Here is a 19,527-nt window from a genome sequence, read left to right on the forward strand (position 1 = left end):
CTTGTTTATTTCACAGGAAATCGGCAGCTTTCCTACCTCTGCTTACTGGCACTGAGAAGTTTCCTTTCCTCTCCTTTCCCAAGCCAGCCTACTCTCTTCTGGCATCTGGAGACTAATAGCTAGGGAGAGGCAACGTGAGCAAGGGTGTAGGGACCTTTTGTGAACACCCCAGGCAAAAGCCTTGCCAATAACTCTATAGGAAAATGAGCTTATGACAAAGTCTGAGTCTCTCTGTTAAAAACAAAACCAAAGCGAAAGAGCCCAACAAAACAAACACAAACCCCCACAAAACCAACAACAAAACCTCACAACACACAAAAACCCCACAACAAAACTAATAAAAACCTTCAAACAAAAAACCCAAGCTAACAAAAAGAGAACAGAACCCCCCCCATAAGACACCACTCCCCCCAAAAAAAACCCAGCCAAAACCCAACCCCCACAACAACTCACACAAACCAAATCAAACCCAAATGAATTTTCATCTCATTCATGCTCTTGTTTTGGCTTTTGTTTTATTAAAGAAAAACGTTCAAGAAACTGAAACATCATTGGGATGGCCTGTGAAAAATCTTATAAACCCTAGATACTGCCCCCTCACAAGCACTCAACTTTGAAATGACTGAAAAAGAGATGAGTGGGTCCAGAGGAGGCTTAGAAGATGATCAGCGGAGAACCTTCCCCATGGGGACAGGATGAGAGAGTTGGGGCTGTTCAGCCTGGAGAAGAGAAGGCTCTGGGGAGACCCTAGATCAGCCTTCCAGTACCTGAAAGGGGCTACAAGAAAGCTGAGAAGGGACTTTTGACAAGGGCTGGGAGTGATAGGATGAGAAGGAATGGATTGAAGCTTGAGGAGGGCAGATTGAGACTGGAGAGCAGGAAGAAATTCTTTCCAGTAAGGGTGGGAAGACACTGGAACAGGTTGCCCAGGGAGGTTGTGGATGTTCCCTCCCTGGAGATGTTCAAGGCCAGGTCGGATGAGGCCTTGAGCTACCTGGACTAGAGGAAGGTGTCCCTGTCCAGGGCAAGGGGGCCCCTTCCAGCCCAAACCATTCTATGAATCTATGATCTCTGAGATCCCCTTTGGTCTTATACTGAAAGAAAATCCAATATCATCAGTACAAGTTATAATCTCCAGGAAACAAAAAAAAAATCAGGATATTTTAAAGATTGAAAGTGAGCATGAGATGATAGCTCACAAAAAAGGCAACAGCTCTTGCAGGAACACTCCCTGTGCCTGCACCATGCTGCAGAACAGGTTCAGGAGTGATTCAGAGCCAAATCAGAAGGTCTACTAAGCCTGCAATCTCCTTCCTGCAGATTTATGTTTTTCCAATTACAAATTAGTTTGAAGTTCTATCACAATATGTCATCAACTCACAGGCTCACAGGATGTTAGGGGTTGGAAGGGACTTCAGGAGATCGAGTCCAATCCTCTGCCAGAGCAGGAGCATAGAATCCAGCACAGGTCACACAGGAATGCTTCCAAACAGGCCTTGAAAGCCTCCACAACCTCTCTGGGAAGCCTATTCCAGTGCTCTGTGACCCTCACAGCAAAGAAGCTCCTCCTCATGTTGAGGTGGAACCTCCTGTGTTGGAGTTTGTATCCATTACCCCTTGTCCTATCCCAGGGTATAACTGTATAGAGCCTGTCCCCTCCCTCTTGACCCCCAGCCCTCAGATATTTATAAACATTTATTAAATCCCCTCTCAGTCTTCTCCTCTCCAGACTAAACAGCTCCAGGGCTCTCAGCCTCTCCTCATAGGACAGTGCTCCAGTCCCTTAATCATCCTCCTAGCCCTAATTTCAGTGCCACAGAACCCAAAATTAGTGGTATTTAAAAGGGCAGGATCATCTGTAACACATTTGTAAGGTGGACAATTCATGACTAACCCAAAGGCTAAGCACAACAATCAGGTATGAGCTTTACAGGAGAAGTCCTGAGTAGGGAAAACTTGAAAAAGGAAACCGTTTCAGAAGAATTCCACAAACAAATGAAGCTGAACAGGCAGCAAAACATGACTGCAGAAATTGCACTTTCCAGGGTACATTCATTTTGGTTTGCCTCCATCAGCCTTTATGGCATTTCCAAAGTCCAATGGGTTATTTATTCTTTTTTCTTTTCCTTTCTTTCCTTTTTTTTTTTTTTGCATAACTCTATTTGTTCTTTTAATTGTTCAAAGCCCATGCCTGCTAAGAATAATAACAACAAATGTCCTACCATTAGACTTTTAATAATAGTTTCAAAATGAAAGAAAGGTTACGACTCGGTCACAGCAATTAACAATCGGTTATTTCATCCAACAAATTCCAAGTGGGGCAAGAGATAAAAATCCATTTCACTTAGAAACACTAAGACATGGATTAAAAAAACCTATTTATTCCTAAAGCACTGATTACACTAATTTTCATCTTTTTATGGCAATTTATATTGATTAGATTTCACTGCTTAATTTGCACATATATATCACGGCAGCTTGTGATCCGCCTCTCCTGAAGTTCATCAGACAGCAAAAAACGCTCCTTGCCTATCAGTTCTGTTATTTTCTGAAGCATTTTCCTCTGTACTGAAGTTGAAATATGGGACAAATCTTTCATAGATTCGTAGAATGGTTTAGGTTGGAAGGGACCTTAAAGATCATCTAGTTACAACCCCCCTGCCATGGGCAGGGACACCTTCCACTAGCCCAGGTTGCTCAAGGCCTCATCCAACCTGGCCTTGAACATCACCTGGGCAACCTGTGCCAGTGTTTCCCCACCCTCACTTGAAAGAATTTCTTCCTACTCTCCAGTCTACATCTGCCCTCCTCAAGCTTCAATCCATTCCTCTCACTCTCAGCCCTTGTAAAATGTCACTCCCCAGTTCTCCCATAGCCCCCTCCAGGTACTGGAAGGCTCCTGTAAAGTCTCCCTGGCGCCTTTCCTCTCCATGCTAAACAGCCCCAACTCTCTCAGCCTGTCCCCATAGGGGAGGTTCTCCAGCCCCCTGTTCATCTTTATGGCTCCCTCTACACTCCCTCCAGCAGATCCACGTCCCTCTTATGTTTGGGGCACCAGAGCTGGACGCGGTGCTCTGGGTGGGGTCTCATGAGAGCTGAGCAGAGGGGCAGAATCGCCTCCCTCGTCCTGCTGCTCACACTGCTTTTGATTCAGCCCAGTTCATGCCTTTAGCAAGTATCTCTGGAACTCAGGAAATCAGTGATGTTTTAAAGTATTAGAGCACAGCAGTTTGGGGTTTTTACCAATCCTTCTTTTAAAATGCTTGTGGAGATAGTTGGCAACGGCACAGACTCATGTGACGTTCACAGATTTCCTGTGATTAACAAGCTGGCTATCAGCAGCTGATACAGAGCAATTTACAACATCCACACTTTTGCTGTCTCCCCCCCATAAACCAAAACTGCATTAGCTTAGACCTACACATCTTGTTTTTCAGACTGAAGCCTCCTACAATTTCTTAATCAAAAGCAAGACCAAAAACCCTAGAATATTTCTTCTCACACAAGCACTCCTCCAGGAGAACTCTGTCTGGCAGAAGCCCAGTACTGTGCCCCAGGAGAACAGAGCAGATTTTCCACGTTGCTTTAAGGAGTAACTTCTGGTACTATCAATATATCTCTGCTTCTGCTATCAATCTACTCTGCTTCTATTTTGAGATGTTCTGTAAGCAGCCCAAGTCAGGAATAAGTTGAAACTCTTTCATGCATATGCTTGATGAGTTTCTTTCATACAGACAGAGCTTTTCTGAATGAAGACCAACTTGTAAAGTTTTGTGGCATGGCCAACAGCTACCCTGCATTTCTTTAGAGTGTCCACAAGCAGGTTTATTAAAACCAAAAGCCTAAACAATGTCACAAGGAGCACAAAGCACTGTGTAGGTAACCTCCTTTGCCACAAACTGCTAGGCAGACTGATGGGAAAACTGAACCATGGCATCAAATATCTGGGCAACTCTGTTCAGACAGCTTGAACATTACACAAGCCAAAGTGAGAGGTAGATGCAATGAGATAGCAGGGAAGGGCAGGAAGGAGACAGGAGATGAGGAATCACTCATGTAGCACAGTTCAGTGACTCACCAGACACCCACTGTGAGCCAAGCTTATCAAATTTAAACTCAGGTTTGCATTTTCCATTTGGTTTCCTACAACCAAGTCCTGCTTTGAGTTAGCCACCCCAAAAGGGGCAAGCTGCATCCTCACTGTCCCTCACTTCACAAACCAACCAGATTTATTTCCCTTCCTCCTTATTCCTGTAATTTAATTACTCCAGAAAAAGTACCATGGTTTGAGGTGGGAAGGACCTTGAAGATCATCTAGTTCCAACCTCCCTGCCATGGGCAGGGACACCTTCCCCTAGCCCAGGTTGCTCAAGGCCTCATCCAATCTGGCCTTGAACACTTTCAGGGAAGGGACATCCACAGCCTCCCTGGGCAACATGTTCCAGTGTCTCACCAGCCTCACTGGAAATAATTTCTTCCTAATCTCCAGGCTAAATCTGCCCTCCTCAAGCTCAAACCTGTTGCCTCTCCTGTGCTATCATTACAAGCCCTTACAAAAAGTCCTTTCCTGGCTTTCTTCACATAGTAGAGGGCTGCTCTTAGCTCTCCCCAGAGCCTTCTCTTCTCCAGGCTGAACAACCCCAGCTCCCTCAGCCTGTCCTTTCAGCAGAGGTGTTCCACCCCCCTGATCATTCTGATGGCCTGCTCCATCAGGTCCACATCCTTCCTGTGCTGAGGGCTCCAGAGCTGGATGTAGTATCCCAGCTGAGGCCTTACCAGATCAAAGTTACAGAATCACCTCCCTCATTCTGCTGCTCACACGCTTCTTTGGATGCAGCCCAGGATGCTCTTGGCCTTTAGGGCTGCTAGTGCACACTGCTGGCTCATACATCCAGCTTCTCAACCACCAGCACCTCCAAGTCCTTTTTTGCAGGGCTGCTCAGTTTCAATTTGTCAGGAAGTATTTTTTCTAAACCCCTTCCCTCCTCCCCACCTCAGGTATTTCCTTGTATATCATATAGAACAAACCCATACATTCCATGCCTTTGCTTTTCACAATCCCTTTAAATAAAGCTAGGTCACTCCTGAAACTATTTTAAATCATCACACCTATTACTAAATTGAGGTATTTAGGTTTGGATTTTTTAAAGTATACTGATGGCACAGTGACAGAATCTCCCTCATGTAAGCATTAGCAATTTTTTTTTTTAACCATAATGTGAATAACTGAAAACCTTCAAAGCTTATCTAATCTTGTCTTTTTAAGAGGAAAAAAAAGGCCATTTAAACAGATGGGAGCTAGAAACAGAAGAGTATATCTTTGAGCAGTTCTTACAGGCAGGTGACTTCCCTGGAATTCAGTTTCTAGTGTGCAGCAAAAGAATACAGAATAAACCAAGTTGGAAAAGACCTTCAAGATCATAGAGCCCAACCTACCACCTAATACCATCTAATCAACTAAACCAAGTGTCTCATCCAGGCTCTTCCTAAACACTTCCAGGGATGGTGAGTCTACCACCTCCCTGGGGAGCACATTCCAATGGCCAATCTCTCTGTGAAGAATTTCTTCCTACTATCCAGCCTAAACCTCCCCTGGCACAGCTTGAGACTGTGTCGTCTTGTTCTGGTGCTGGTTGCATGGGAGAAGAGACCAACCCCCACCTGGCTATAACCTCCCTTCAGGTAGGTGTAGACAGCAAGAAGGTCTCCCCGAGCCTCCTCTTCTCCAAGCAACCCCAGCTCCCTCAGCCTCTCCTCACAGGGCTTGATCTCCAGGCCCCTCCCCAGCTTTTTTGCCCTTCTCTGGACACATTTGAGCAACTCAACATCTTTCTTAAACTGAGGGCCCCAGAATTGGACACAGAAGAAAAAGCAGAATCCTGTCCAAAGAAAGAGTAGTAAATAATGGCCATAAAGCTTCAAGGTTTGGCTAGGGACAGAATTTATCAACATTAGGAATACCACCAAGAGAGAATTAAGAATTGGCACATACCTTATCTACTGGGAGAAAGTCATTTTCAACTTCTATTGACCTTGGTCGTAGCTTTATAGGTTTGTCTTTGAAGATATCTCCAAAGCCAACACCTTTGACCTTTTTGGGTTGGATTGTCGTACCTCCGTTGGCTCCTTCTGATTTTGTGCTGCAAGAGTCGCCACCATCGCTCTCCGAGCCAGTAGCATCTTTCAGGCCTGTGAAACGGAGGGGTGAAAGAAGGAATCTTAGATATACAGCTCACTGCTTTCAAAACAGTGGGTGAAAATGATTCCTCCCACCATCCTCTCAAGGAAAACAAAACTACAAGGAACAGGTAGAGAAGATGCTCTCTATGCCATGCGAGCAGTTTTGACCTTCAAAACCCAGTTTGCTTCATCACATTGGTGTACCTGTTAGAACTTACACCAGTCCACACAACATGCACACTCCAGCATCAAAACTTCATGAATGAAGAATGGCCATCCCTTGAGTACCAAGAAAACCCTTCTTCTGCAGACAAAAATTGTTTGGAAGAGAACTCAGTAAGTGCAAGAGTTAAAATTCAGTTGTGAGGCAGCTATTGTAGAAAGCCACTTAAAGCTAACAAGCAGTCAGACCAGGCACGCTCTACCTTTAAATCTGTGTGACTCATACCAAGCCAATTATGCAATTAGTATCTAAAGCTACATTATCTAACTGGGAAATAAAAAGCTGAAAGCTGTTCAAACAAATTTGCAATCAAATAAGCTGCATAATATGCTCTTGGCTGAAAATTAAATCTCTCTTTGCAGCGTAGACAGCCTCATCAGAAAAGCACCCATGCACACTGTTCTCTAGGAACAGAATAAATCAACACTGACATTCTGATTTGCATTATTTCTCTCAGTGAATAGAAAAATTTATCTGCACTTATCTGCAAATGTCTGCTGTCTGAATAGCAGAGGCCATGGATGCAATATTGTGATGCTTCAGCCACGGAGCGGTGCAGAATCAGGCCAAACATTCCCTGGCAGCAAAAGTGACCCACTGAAGTTTCTTCCAAGTGGAACAGTTCCCCAGATCGTCTAAATCTTGCCTCCCCCACTTACAGATGGACTTATTTATGTTTCTAAGAAAACAATGGCAATTGCTGCTACTCCAACACTAATTCTGCCTAATGATAACAAACTCAGTGTTCCAGATTCCCCACACAAACACTGGCAGTGCCGCAGACGTGGATCTTAAAAGTCAAGGAAAGAAAACTTCCAGCGAAGTTCAACTTCCCAATTATTTTTATACTAAGGCCCACAAAGCGATTGGAATGGATTTTCATCATAACAGGCTGCCTGTTATCACAGAATGGCTTAGGTTGGAAGGGACCTCAGAGATCATCTACTCCAACCTCCCCACCATGGGCAGGGACACCTCTCAACTAGATTCAGCTGCTCAAGGCCTCATCCAACCTGGCCCTGAACACACCCAAGGAGGAAGCATCCACAACCTCCTCAGACAACCTATTCCAAAGTCTCACCACCCTCCTACTGAAGAACCTCTTCCGAAGATCCATTCCCTGGCTCTACCAAACCCAATTCAGTCATTTGGCTTTGGTTTGCTTTAATTTACTCCAAGGGAACATTTGAATCTCAGCAGGACCTCCCCCACTGTTCCAGGTTGCCTCAGGATACTGGGTTGTGACATGTTGCTACTCAGTAAAACCCAGCATCTTCTTCAAGGGATACTTTAGGCTTCTCTGATGAACCAGTGAAAGCCTTAATGCCTACAGGCACAATTTCACAATCCAGGATGCCAAAGGGTCATCAGTTACCTTGGTTTCAACACCAGGCTGCTGCTAGGAAATGAAATCAGGTATCATGTACCAGGGTAGGATTATTAGAATAATAGAATCAATAAGGTTGGAAAAGACCTCAGAAATCATCAAGTCCAACCTATTACCTATCACCTCCTGACAACTAAGACATGGGTTCAAGTGTTCCTAACATCCAGTCCAATCCTCCCCTGGCACAGCTTGAGACTGTGTCCTCTTGTTCTGTTGGTGGTTGCCTGGGAAGAGAGATCAACCCCCACCTGGCTACAACCTCCTTTCAGGTAGCTGTAGAGAGCAATAAGGTCTCCCCTGAGCCTCCTCTTCTCCAGGCTAAACAACCCCAAAACCTTGAAGCAGAAACATTATCATTGGCTGCTCTGAGATTTTCTACCCCTGAAACATGAAAGGAGTACAAATGTGGAATTAGAGAAAGTTGCCAATGAGAACCAAATAAAAAGCCTAAAGACTAAGCAAATTACCCAGGCCCTCTGGCCTCCTGAGTGGTTAGCTACAGCTACCTGTCAAACACAAGTAACATTACTGTTTCTTTGAGCGCTCAGTCTAGATAGCACTGAACAAATTGTTGTTCCAGATGATGTGTGGAATTAGAATCTAAAAAAAGTATTCAATAACATTACAATTAATTGCCTTAAAAATGAAAGGGTCATGATATCTTTACTTAGCCGTTTGGGGGTTTGTCCATGAAGGGCCTGAGGGAAACCTTCACATCTGCTTTCACTTGGGTTTTGTGGTAATTCAAATGGTAGTTTCCTTGCCATCATTAAAGCAGATCCTGTGCACTCCTTTTCCAGAGTTCATGAAAGTCATAACCAGGGAATTCAGACATTCACTGTGATTGTGCTCCATGCTGTGGTCTGTAGCAAAGCCATTCCACAATGCAGAAGCCCTCAGAGAAGCAAGGATAAGTTAATTAATTAATCCAGAGAGGTCTAAATCTCTTCAGGTAACATGGCAAAGTCACTGCCTCCTTCTTATTCTCCTTGTGACTCGGGCAGTTACAGAAGAAGCTGTTAAGTTCTACTAGCTGGACCTTCTCCCAGCTTTGCAAACTGTCAGCCACTAGGGCCCTGGCTAAGACAGAGGCTAGAACCAACTGGATTTCCTACTTCTAAATGCAAAGAGAATGGTCACCTATCAACTATGCTGAATTGCAAATAATATTTTTGAGTATAAACCAACCACAACTCAAAACCTCCCAAACCACAGTGATCATCTCTTTGCTGAACAGATCTTCCTGAAATGAAGTGGAAGAATTACTCTCTTGCAAAGGTTCCTTTTTACATCCTTGACAAACTTTCTTTGAACTACTCTGTGATAGAGAGAAGGAGCAGTTCAGAGACCTCCCTCCACAAATAATTTGATTTTAACTGATGCAATCCATGACTGCCCTCAGCCACTCCCTGAAGTGAACAGAATAACTGCCTTTAAAATAAATAATGAAAATAGGTTTTCTGCATCACTAATTGTGGGAGAGGAAGCCCTGGACCTTGGCCAGCAGATGAGAGTCGACTATGGAAGTAATTATGGGAATTACTTAAGAGGTCTTACATGGATTTTCAGATCTTTGAAGCCTGCATGAAAGAGATCAGAAACCTCAAGGGGCTCCAATAAAAGTCAGGCTTTTGTTTCTGGGTAATAATTTGTTTTCCTTGGTGCCATCTGCATCTCTTATGACCGTTCCTCTATGATGAGACATCACACCTTGCAGCAAAAATCTCACCTCGGCCTTACAGCTGATTTCCCAGGCATCACCCATCTGGGCTCAAGGATAATCCAAGCATCATTTCAGTTTCTGTGCTGCCACAGAGCTCTGTCTCAGCTTACAGTCCTTGCAATACAGGAGGTGTTCAAGAAACATCTGGCCACGGCACTTGAGGACATGGTTTAATGGCCATGGTGGTCTTAGGTCAATGGTTGGATCTCAGAGATCTTTTCCAACCAAAACAATTCTATGATTCCAAACTTTTGGCTGGGACAAGACATGGGGAATACTGACACAGAGCTATATAAGAATAGTCAGATGTCTGATCTCTGGTGCTTCATGCTCCTTACAGATGCCAGTTAATTGAGTATTCCCTAAGATTCAATTCTCCCAACACTGTCTGGAGGAATTTTGCACTTCACACACAGAGGTTTTCCCTCTCTGAATATACAAGAGAGATGATTTTTCTCCAAGACGTTTCAAACACACCAGACTACTCCTATGCCAGTTACAGCTTCGTGAGAGCAACATTCTGAAATGTACCAAAACAGATTAGCTCAAATAGGGATTAAAAAGGGAACACAACATCAGACTTCATACATGAATGGCCCCAAAGCTGTGCTGGCATCAAACTACGATTCTAAATCAGGAAGATATTTAGGGTTGATAAAGGGCTGTGAAAACTAAAGCTGTTAAAACAAAAATAAACAGCTGTGATAAAATTAACTCAGTTCAAAGCAGGAAACATTGTTTCTATAATAGCTTTAAAATGGCAGGAAAAGGGGAGAATAGGTTGGGAGCTTTACAGAGCTTTCTATTTTGAGCTGTGGTTTAGCAATTTAATTTTTGTTCTTTATTCTGGATTGTTTTCTCTGCAGAGAACTGGACAAAAGAGGAACCACTCTGACAATGGGCAAGCCAGTGGTGCTCTGGCCCTCTAAGCACTTCTCGGGCTACCTCTGTTAAAAGCCATCTTAAAGGTCAGCACACACCTGAGACGATGCAGAGGATCTCCTGATTTGACCTGGCAGCCTGAGAGAAATGCTGTAAGCTCTGTTTAATAGAACAAAGAACTGTATAAATGGAGCTTATTGGGAGGTTTGCTTTTTCAGAAGGGAAGGAAGGTGAAGGGAAATATGCCCTGTCCTTCTGCTTAGAGAATGACGGTGTGGAATGCCTGAGTCACTGATCTGAATGACAAAAGACAGTGAAGAACTGCAGCAGATGAGACGGGAACTTCTTGCTTTTCCTCACATGCAGCAAACACACAACAAATACCCACAGCCTGTAAGGTATTTATCTTAAGCTTGCCTCATATGAAAGTAGTCACAGAATCACAGAAACATTCAGGTTGGAAAAGACCCTCAGGATCACCAAGTCCAACCAATAACCATATTCTGCAAGGGTCACCCCTAAACCATATCCCCAAGCACCACATCCAAACCACCATTAAACACATGCAGGGTTGGGGACTCCACCACCTCCCTGGGCAGCCTCTGCCAGTGCCTGACCACTCTTGCAGGGAAAAAAAAATTTCCTTATGTCCAGTCTAACCCTACCCAGTCACAGCTTGAGGCCATTCCCTCTTGTTCTATCACTAATTACCTGGGAGAAGAGGCCAGCACCAACCTCTCCACAACATCCTTTCAGGTAGTTGTAGACAGCAATGAGGTTTCCCCTCAGTCTCCTCTTCTTCAAACTAACCATCCCCAGCTCCTTCAGTTGTTCTCCATCAGATTTCTTCTCCAGGCCCTTCATAGCTTCTTTGCCCTCTTCTGCCCTGGCTCCAGCACCTCCACATCTCTCTTGTATCAAGGTGCCCCAAACTGACCCCAACACTTGAGGTGTGGCCTCACCAGAGCTGAGTACAAGGGGACAATCCCCTCCCTGTCCCTGCTGGACACAGCATTTCTGATCCCAGCCAGGATGCCATTGGCTTTCTTGGCCACCTGGGCGCACTGCTGGCTCTTCTTCAGCTGCTTGTCCATTAGCACCCCCAGGTCCCTTTCTGCCAGACAGCAGAAGTCCTGCATTTTTTTGCAGCCATCCCAAATAACATCTCATAATATCATCAAAAAATAAATAAATCAAAATTAAAAAAAGGATGTTGGGCTTTAATTATTACTGTTGAACAAAGCCATGTTAATAAATAGCTGAAAGCTTAATAAATTCACACTTTCAAACCCCAAATTCATACTTCTTTACCAAGAGTGGTTAAATATATACCAATGGCCGAGGCAGGCTACCTCATTATTTGTTACTGTCAGTGATATTCCTTGAAGAAATGTAACCAGGCAATCTAAACCTTTTGACACTTCCTTTCAGTCTGTTTGATCTCCATAGCACAACATTTCTTGCCACGTAAGAAACAGCCCCAAGATTTTTATGCTTGCACAAGACCTCATGCAGGGAAAAGGGAAGCGGTGTCCAGCACCATGTAGCAGCATGCAGTAAGGGTAACACAACACAAGCATCCTCTGCAGCAGCAATGCAGGTGCCATCCATGGAGAAGTTGGTGGCTTCACCTCATCCCCAGCCACTTCCCCAAGTACTGTAAGATGAACAGAAATAATTCATCCAGGAGCTCTACAACTGTACCATCCTTCCCTTCAGTTTGGAACTGTATTTTTTTCACCACCCTCCTTCTCACCAAGCGCAGGACCATCTCACTACACATGAAAGGACAAGTAAGCAACCACAGCCAAAAAGATTCTTTACCTGCCACTTACCAAAAATTGGTCATTTGTGTGACTGGTGGAAAACTACTTGGTACTGGGAGTCCAAACCAACAAAAGGATTTAACATCTTTCACCTTAGTCAAACACAATTCTTCCACCCACGACTCCCAACCTCTTGCCATCTGTGCATTTGTTCTCCAGCAAACAGATTGCTTCTTTTTCATTATAAACGCTTCCCTCACCCCATTTCAGCACTATTCCTTCCCAGATGTTATTTCTCATTGCAGCAGCTGTATGTTCTTCTTTGGAAGCAAGTTATAAGAGGTGAAATAAAAACATTGTTGCTGTCCTCAATTCAGAACTGCTCAAATCCACATTTGGGCTTCTCATTTAGCTTTGCTCACATTCAGCTCCCCTTAAATAAGGTTAACAACATCATAAATACATTGACCATATTGAATTCTTGGAACTCTGACCAGTTGTAGTCCCTCAAGGACTGGGGGAGGAGGGTGAAGGGAAAAAACAAAGAAGTGGTGAGGCAACAGAAAACACAATTAAGGTTACTCACGAATATTCCTCTTTCAACGCTCCTGTCTCATCTTCTTCCAGCTTATCTAATATCTATTACTGACAGCATTGTGGATCCACATATAAGGAAAGATGCACATATTTGTCAAATGAAGCATTGTATCTGCCCTGCTCCTCAGTTATAGCATCTTTGAAGAAAAAGAAAGCGAAGGAAGAAAGAGAAATTAAGGCAGGAAATTGGTTTTTTAAAATATCAGAAATCCAAGAAGTGCTTTTTGTGGAGGTACAGCAAAGCTGCAGGATGAGAGAAAAGAGGGCTGTGACCAGCAAGATGACAAGTCAGTCATTTTTTGTTGTTGCTATGTGTCCCTCTTCACCCAGCATAGGCAGCAGCAAAGACTTTCTGACAGCAGGTTGAGGAGCAGGATGCCAAAGGAGTTGGAATTATCACTGAGCAGAGCCTGGCAATACCTAATGACCAAAACAAGCCATGGCAGCACGTGAAGGCAAGGCTGGGTGCTTATGCAGGAGCCAATCTTGCATATTTCAGTGGAAGGTCTCTCTAGAAGCAGCTCCACACTAATTCAACAGCATTTAGCTCTTGCAGGACTGGGTTAAGGAAGAAAAACTCTTTTCAACACAGCAGATGCAAAATGGCTTTCAAAATAAAAAGTATTTAGCACTAAGCATGTTTGGAAAGTAAAACCACTAAGCTTGCTTCAAAACTGAGCAATGCTTCATGCAGAATGAGACAGGTGAATCCAAGCACCCTTTGGGCCTAGCTAATCTAAAGCTATGAATTGAGTGGAGCTTAATTAATGGAGAAATTAGGAAGCTGCAAGCAGAGCAGCTGTGCGCGCTTTTAAACAGACGTCCCCAAAACAATTCTGTGGAGTGCCTCCAAGCGATTTTCACTGGAGACATTAAGCACGTGGATGTTTGTCTCAAAATAAGGACCAGAGGTCAGACATGAAATGGTAGGAACTAACCACATTTTCAGTAGGACTCCTCGAGAAGAACAGGAGAGTATGCGGGAAGTGAGCTGCCAACAGATAAAGCAGGAAGAATAATGAACCCTCCTTTTATGTTAGACTAGGAGGTAATACCTCTGGTAGTATCAACAACACCAACCCTCATTTTGCTTAAAGCTTTCCCAAATGACCTGATTTTGCACACCAACCACTTCAGTCACAGTTCCAACCCAGTAAGCAACAAACAGGCCACAAACGCAGCTGGACACCTGGCCTTCTGAGATGCAGCTTTCCAGAGAAAGCAAAATCTACCTCTGCAGCATGACAAACCATGCAGGTTCCAACCAAACGCCAAGGGAGGCAGCATTAAACATGGCATCTTTTGTCAGCTTTAAAAGCAAAGTTTAGATGGCTGTTTGCTCAGAGCCAGGTGACAATCTGCAGTGGGGTAAGCTGTCTTCTTGCAGTTGGTTATGAAGCCTGTCTGTAGACACACATCCAACCCTGAACTCTGTGAAATCAGCTTGATGAAATCTATTTTCTGGGCCATGGCACAACCATGGGCCAGATCAACAAGAAGAGATCTAGGCACAACTGGAAAGCTGGCTGCATTTTTCCTGCCTTCACTTAGGCTCACCCAAAATATCTAAAGAAAAGGAGAAGGGCAATTCAACTCCTAATCAAAACTGGGCTGGGCATGGAGAGCAGGTTTCTGGCAAACACTGAAAGGTGATATTAGAGCATCTCTGCCCAGAAAGACTAACACAAAATTAAAGGTTCCAAATGTAGACCTTATATCAGATTTAAAGCTAGATCTTCAAGTCAGAAGCCAAGCATACTGGAGATTTACTTCATACACCCTTATTGTGATCAGAGAGGTGGATTTGAGGACATCATGACCTAAGACCTGTGCAAGAAGCATGCAATTGGAGTGATGCATAAGCAGCCATGAAGACTGTAAGGTGAGATGGAGCAGGACAATGTGAGTATCATCAGCCACATTGTCTGCTCCAGTTAGAGCAAGAGTTTGGTTGGAAGCTTGAGTAAAGCTACAGAGAAGAGGTGAATCCTGGTAGACAGGGAGATAATTCTCCACGAGGAGCTGCACACACTCACAAAGATTTTTGTTCAATAAAGAAACACAGGTTTTGTTTAAAAAAGTAGAAGCTGTATGTGCAAGTTATTAGAATAGAAGGCTATCACTTCAACTGCTTCATCTTTTGATGTGAACACGCAGAAGACAGAAGCCCTCACAGGTGGGAGAGCAAACACTCCCACCCAGAAAGGAGGAGTAAGGGCAGCACAGCTTTGATCCTCACAAGAGAAAGCTGTCTGGGACAAAAGCAGATGTCCGAGTTAGTGCAACGTCCTGTTCACCAGAGGACAGGACTGACCACTTTGTACTTCGTCACACTGAACGTGACTCAGAAGGATCTCCTTCTGCTGGATTTCTTGATGAGGAAGCAGGTGGAAGGACAGATATCTGTCTTCCTTGGTTCCTCTGTCTTGCACCTGGTGTAGCCATGCTCTCTTCTTCTGCATTAAAAGGGTAGTAAAAGCATATGAAAAGTAGCATGTGCCCTGCTTCCAAAACAAGGAAGGCAAAAACCTGCACATGAAATGAAAGTAGCTTTGTATCTTTTCACCTCTTTGGCAGGGAGAATGGATCAGCCAAAATGCTGTGAGTAATAGCTGTCAAAGACAGAATGTCAAATGAAGAGCATGTGGAAAATTCCAAACAGCCCAAACAACAACAAAACCAGGAAAAAACAAACAAAACCCCCAACAACAACAACAAAAAGCACCACCAACATAAAACCCAAACAAAAAAACCACAAAACCAAAGCCCAACCCATACCCAAAACTCCAACCCAAACCCCGAGTTTAAGAAAGCAAAGCATTATGTCATAAATCCAGCAATCACAATGGGAACTTGCTCTTCAGAGCAGACCTTTAATTCAAAGATTTGTGCTTCCCAACAACAGCCTTCAGGTTCCAAGAGGCAAAAATGATGAGATTTAGTGGTCTTCATTTCAATCCATAGCTGAGAGCCAAACATCCAATGTCATTCACAACTCCTTGTGGGCTTCCACACGGACATTATATGGACACAGAACACAGCCATGCACAGAAGGAACAAGTGCATTCTCGTTGCACTAATGCTAAGGCAGGTCAGCAGCAGCAAGCTGACTTTAGCTTACAGACAGATCTATGCACGTGGAGTGGCCACGAGTGAGTAGCAGTGGCGCGTTTTACAAGTGTCAATAACTCAAACAAGTGCAGGGGACTGAAGCTATTGCTGGTTGGTTTGCGAACATCACTCACTGTTATAGCGTCTGTAGCTGCCAATCTTTGCCGGTGCCACTCTGTACAGAATTGTCCCTTCAAAGGCAGATTTTCCTGGCAGCAGGCAAGAGAAGGAAAGACCAAAAAAAGAAAAACAAAAGGAGAAGGGGAAGGGTAGGGGTGAAGAAATCGAATGATGGTAAAAAGAAGGGAAAGGAAGAGGTTTTAATCTGTATTTTCAGTCACTAACATTCTTAAAGCCTCATTAGCACAATGACAAAATATTGGAGATAAAATATTCTCACTGCATGTATGGCAGAGAAAAGGATCTCAGGATTGTACCAAATTCCGTTGGACACTACAGTGGGGAGGGAGGCCCTCCAAAGATAACCCAGTCCAAGCCCCCTGCAGTCAGCAGGGACATCCTCCACTAGATCAGGTTGCTCACAGCCTTGTCCAGCCTGATCTTGAAGATATGCAGGGATGTGGCCTCAACTACCTTCCTGGGCAACCTGTTCCAGTGTTGCAGCACCCTCATGGTACAGAACTTGTTCCTAACATCCAATCTAAATCTTCTCTAATTGCTAACCATTGTCCCTTGTCCTTTGCAGGCCTTTGCAAACAGTCTCTCCCCATCCTTCTTGTAGTCCTCTTCAGGTACTGGAAGGCTGCTCTTAGCGTCCCTGGAGCCTTCTCTTCTCCAGGCTGAACACTGCCAGCTCCTTCCACCTGTTCCCATAGCAGAGATGCTCCAGCCCCCTGATCATCTTTGTGGCCCTCCTCTGGACCTGCTCCATCAGATCTATGCCCTTCCTGTGTTGAGGACTCCAGAGCTGGATGCAGCACTCCAGATGAGATCTTTTATTTGCACAGTATCCCTTCTCCAAAGATCCCATCCTACTTTCTTAAGTCTCACACTAAGCCTGCTAAGCGTTCTTACCCAGTTTACAAGCTAGGCTGAAGAACACAAGGTTGCTGCTCAAGACAGCAGAGCCATACTTTCTGGGTCCCTCTAGAAACTGCAGAACCTCAGTAACTGCCCAAGGCTCCAGTCCAATGCACAGGTACAGCCCCTAAGTGCTAACTTAATCTAGAACCCACATTCAAGGCTTCTGCCTTGTGATACAGAGATTCAAACAATGTTGCCAGAGAAATAGAGAGGACCTATGCCAGATTTGAAGTGCTGTCATCTCTTGCCATCCATGGAGGAAAGAATTGATCTAGAGGCATAAGTGTACACCCTTTTGAGATGTCACCCAGAAATGCCAGCTTGATGTGCAATCTTCCAGGGTTTACTTGTTCAGTTTCTATTTCATTTTAAGACTAAGCACAGATATTTGGAGTGAGATTTAGCATTCCTAGTCAATTCCATAAATTTGCTGATTACTTTTGCAATCTTATTATGAAGGTTTTCAAATCCAAATAAGCACTGTACCTGCAAAGAGCTTCATTAACGCACCATGTGTTTAGGGACCACCACCTCTACCTACAGAAACCATACAGAAAGAGCTGAGCTAATGTCTATTTCCCATAACTCTGCTGTGGGAATGAAGTCTTAAACTGATGGGGTTACTTAAAGTAAAATAAATACCAAAAAAGCATTAAAACCTCCATAGGAATCTCTCCACTCCTTGAATCTCTGTCTGAGAGGGCTCACTGTGTTCTTTTGTTTCATAGGTATTTTGCTGTATAGAAAATAGCTCCCAATAACACAGCATCTTAGCTAGCCACAAAGCACCTCCAACGAATGAAATGACATAGAAGAAGAAAACCCCATCTCTCAGCTACAGTTATCTTCAATTTAAAGAGTCAAAAGTAGTATCTGTGTTACTGATATCTTCTCAATAAGCATCACAGGTGTTAGGTTCCACAGAGAGTTGGAACCGGCACACAAAACCGAGTTTGAACTAAGCATCCCAGAATCACAGAATGTTAGGGGTTGGAAGGGACCTCTAAAGATCACCCAGTTGAATCCCCTTGCCAGAGCAGGAGCACCTAGAACAGGTCACACAGGGATGCATCCAGATGAGTTTTCAGTGTCTCCAGAGAAGAAGACTTGAGCCTATACCGTTATGGACATCAATGAAACAAACTAATTGCTTTGTGGCTGCTTTTACACACTCCAATGTGTGTTTCTGTAAAAAGACACTTCTAGGATGTTTATTATGAAGTGAGTATTACCAAAGTACCTGGGAGAGGAACATTCATCTATCCAGGCAATGTTGGAGTATTCCAACCTGAACAGTTTCACTTACCTTGGTCATTTCTAGTGTACCAAATAGTACTGAATCCAGAGCTGAAACTACATCTATGCAATTACTTCTTCCAAGACACACTGTGTTTCCAATGAACAAGGTACATGATAGCATATACAGGTTGTAGAAAGCAGTTTGCAATCTCACTGAAATGTGAAAAGTCATTTTTAACGCCCTTTTCACCTTTGCATCACACTCAAAGTTGTTAACTTCCTTAGAAACAGTTTCATTCTGGTCTGAAGAAATGCTGCCTGCCAATATCTTTAGCAGCACTAATCACAGGGCCAGGTCACCAGTGCTACACCACCCATGAATAGTTGTTCTATTGCAAAAATAAAGCAACATGACCAAATGTCATCACTGCAAAAGTCACATCTTTTAGCATCTTATTTTTGTGGGATAGAATAAAGATGAGAAATTTGTCCTCAATGGGAAAAAGAAAAAAGAGATTAAAAAAAAAGCAACAACAAGTATTCTAAATTTCTGCCTCCCAGTGACAGATTGAACTATAAAGACTTTGGTAACTTCAGCTGAAATAAGCTTACAAAGGTCACAGGATCACAGGATGTTAGGGGTTGAAAGGGACCTCTGGAGATCTCTGAGTCCAACTTCCCTGCCAGAGCAGGACCACAGAATCCAGTGCAGGTCACACAGGAGTATATCCAGACCAGACTTGAAAGTCTCCAGAGAAGGACACTCTACAACCTCTCTGGGCAGCCTGTTCCAGCGCTCTGTGACCCTCACAGTGAAGAAGTTCTTCCTCATGCTGAGGTGGAACTTCCTGTGCTGCAGTGCTGTAGTCCTGGAAGTCCTTTTACTTTGGCTTGTTCAGAGATCTCAGGCGTATGCTAAACAGCAAAGAACATCTGCAGTGCTGAAAACAGGGAGACCCTGGGGCAAGCATTGTGGCATAAGCCTGGAATATGTAAATACAACTGATTCTTTTTCACTAAAGATTCAGAATTGACCACTGAATTAGGAAATAAAAGAGTGTGTGTTTGAAGAACAGAAAAACATACAAAGCATCCATTATATCAAACAGGTTCAGGTTATTCTCCAAGGAAAGCTATCAACAGGGCAACCCACTACCATGTTTACACTCTTTCAAACTTAGTTACCAAACATGCTTTTCACCTGCAGCAGCACTGGCCCATTGTAAGTGAGAGAACAAAGTCCATGTCCCACTCCTGGCCTTTTTGCCTTTGGCTGCAGGGGCAGTGGGTGACAAAGGTGACAGTGACATGCTCAGCACCTGGAGGGGAAAAGTGCTGCATGTCCCACACCAATCATTACCAATCCTTCCACCAA

At 43.9% G+C, this 19,527-nt stretch overlaps 1 protein-coding gene across 3 annotated transcripts in view; it reads right to left on the reverse strand.

Annotated features, from left to right (window-relative positions):
- The window catches only part of SH3KBP1 (SH3 domain containing kinase binding protein 1), a 203,010-nt gene that overhangs the window by 78,597 nt on the left and 104,886 nt on the right, over positions 1–19,527 (reverse strand). For 2 of the 3 annotated variants that reach the window (XM_068144748.1, XM_068144750.1), the window contains 2 exons: positions 16,004–16,078; positions 5,993–6,189 (listed from right to left, as the gene is read on the reverse strand). In XM_068144748.1, coding sequence (XP_068000849.1) covers positions 5,993–6,189; positions 16,004–16,078 — 272 coding nt within the window. The remainder of the gene's footprint in view (positions 1–5,992; positions 6,190–16,003; positions 16,079–19,527) is intronic. The other variant, XM_068144749.1, reaches the window with a different exon arrangement.

The sequence above is a fragment of the Melanerpes formicivorus genome, unplaced genomic scaffold, assembly GCF_026170545.1.
Source record: "Melanerpes formicivorus ecotype bairdi unplaced genomic scaffold, bMelFor1.0.p_v2 SCAF_11, whole genome shotgun sequence".
Taxonomy (NCBI): Eukaryota; Metazoa; Chordata; class Aves; order Piciformes; family Picidae; genus Melanerpes; species Melanerpes formicivorus.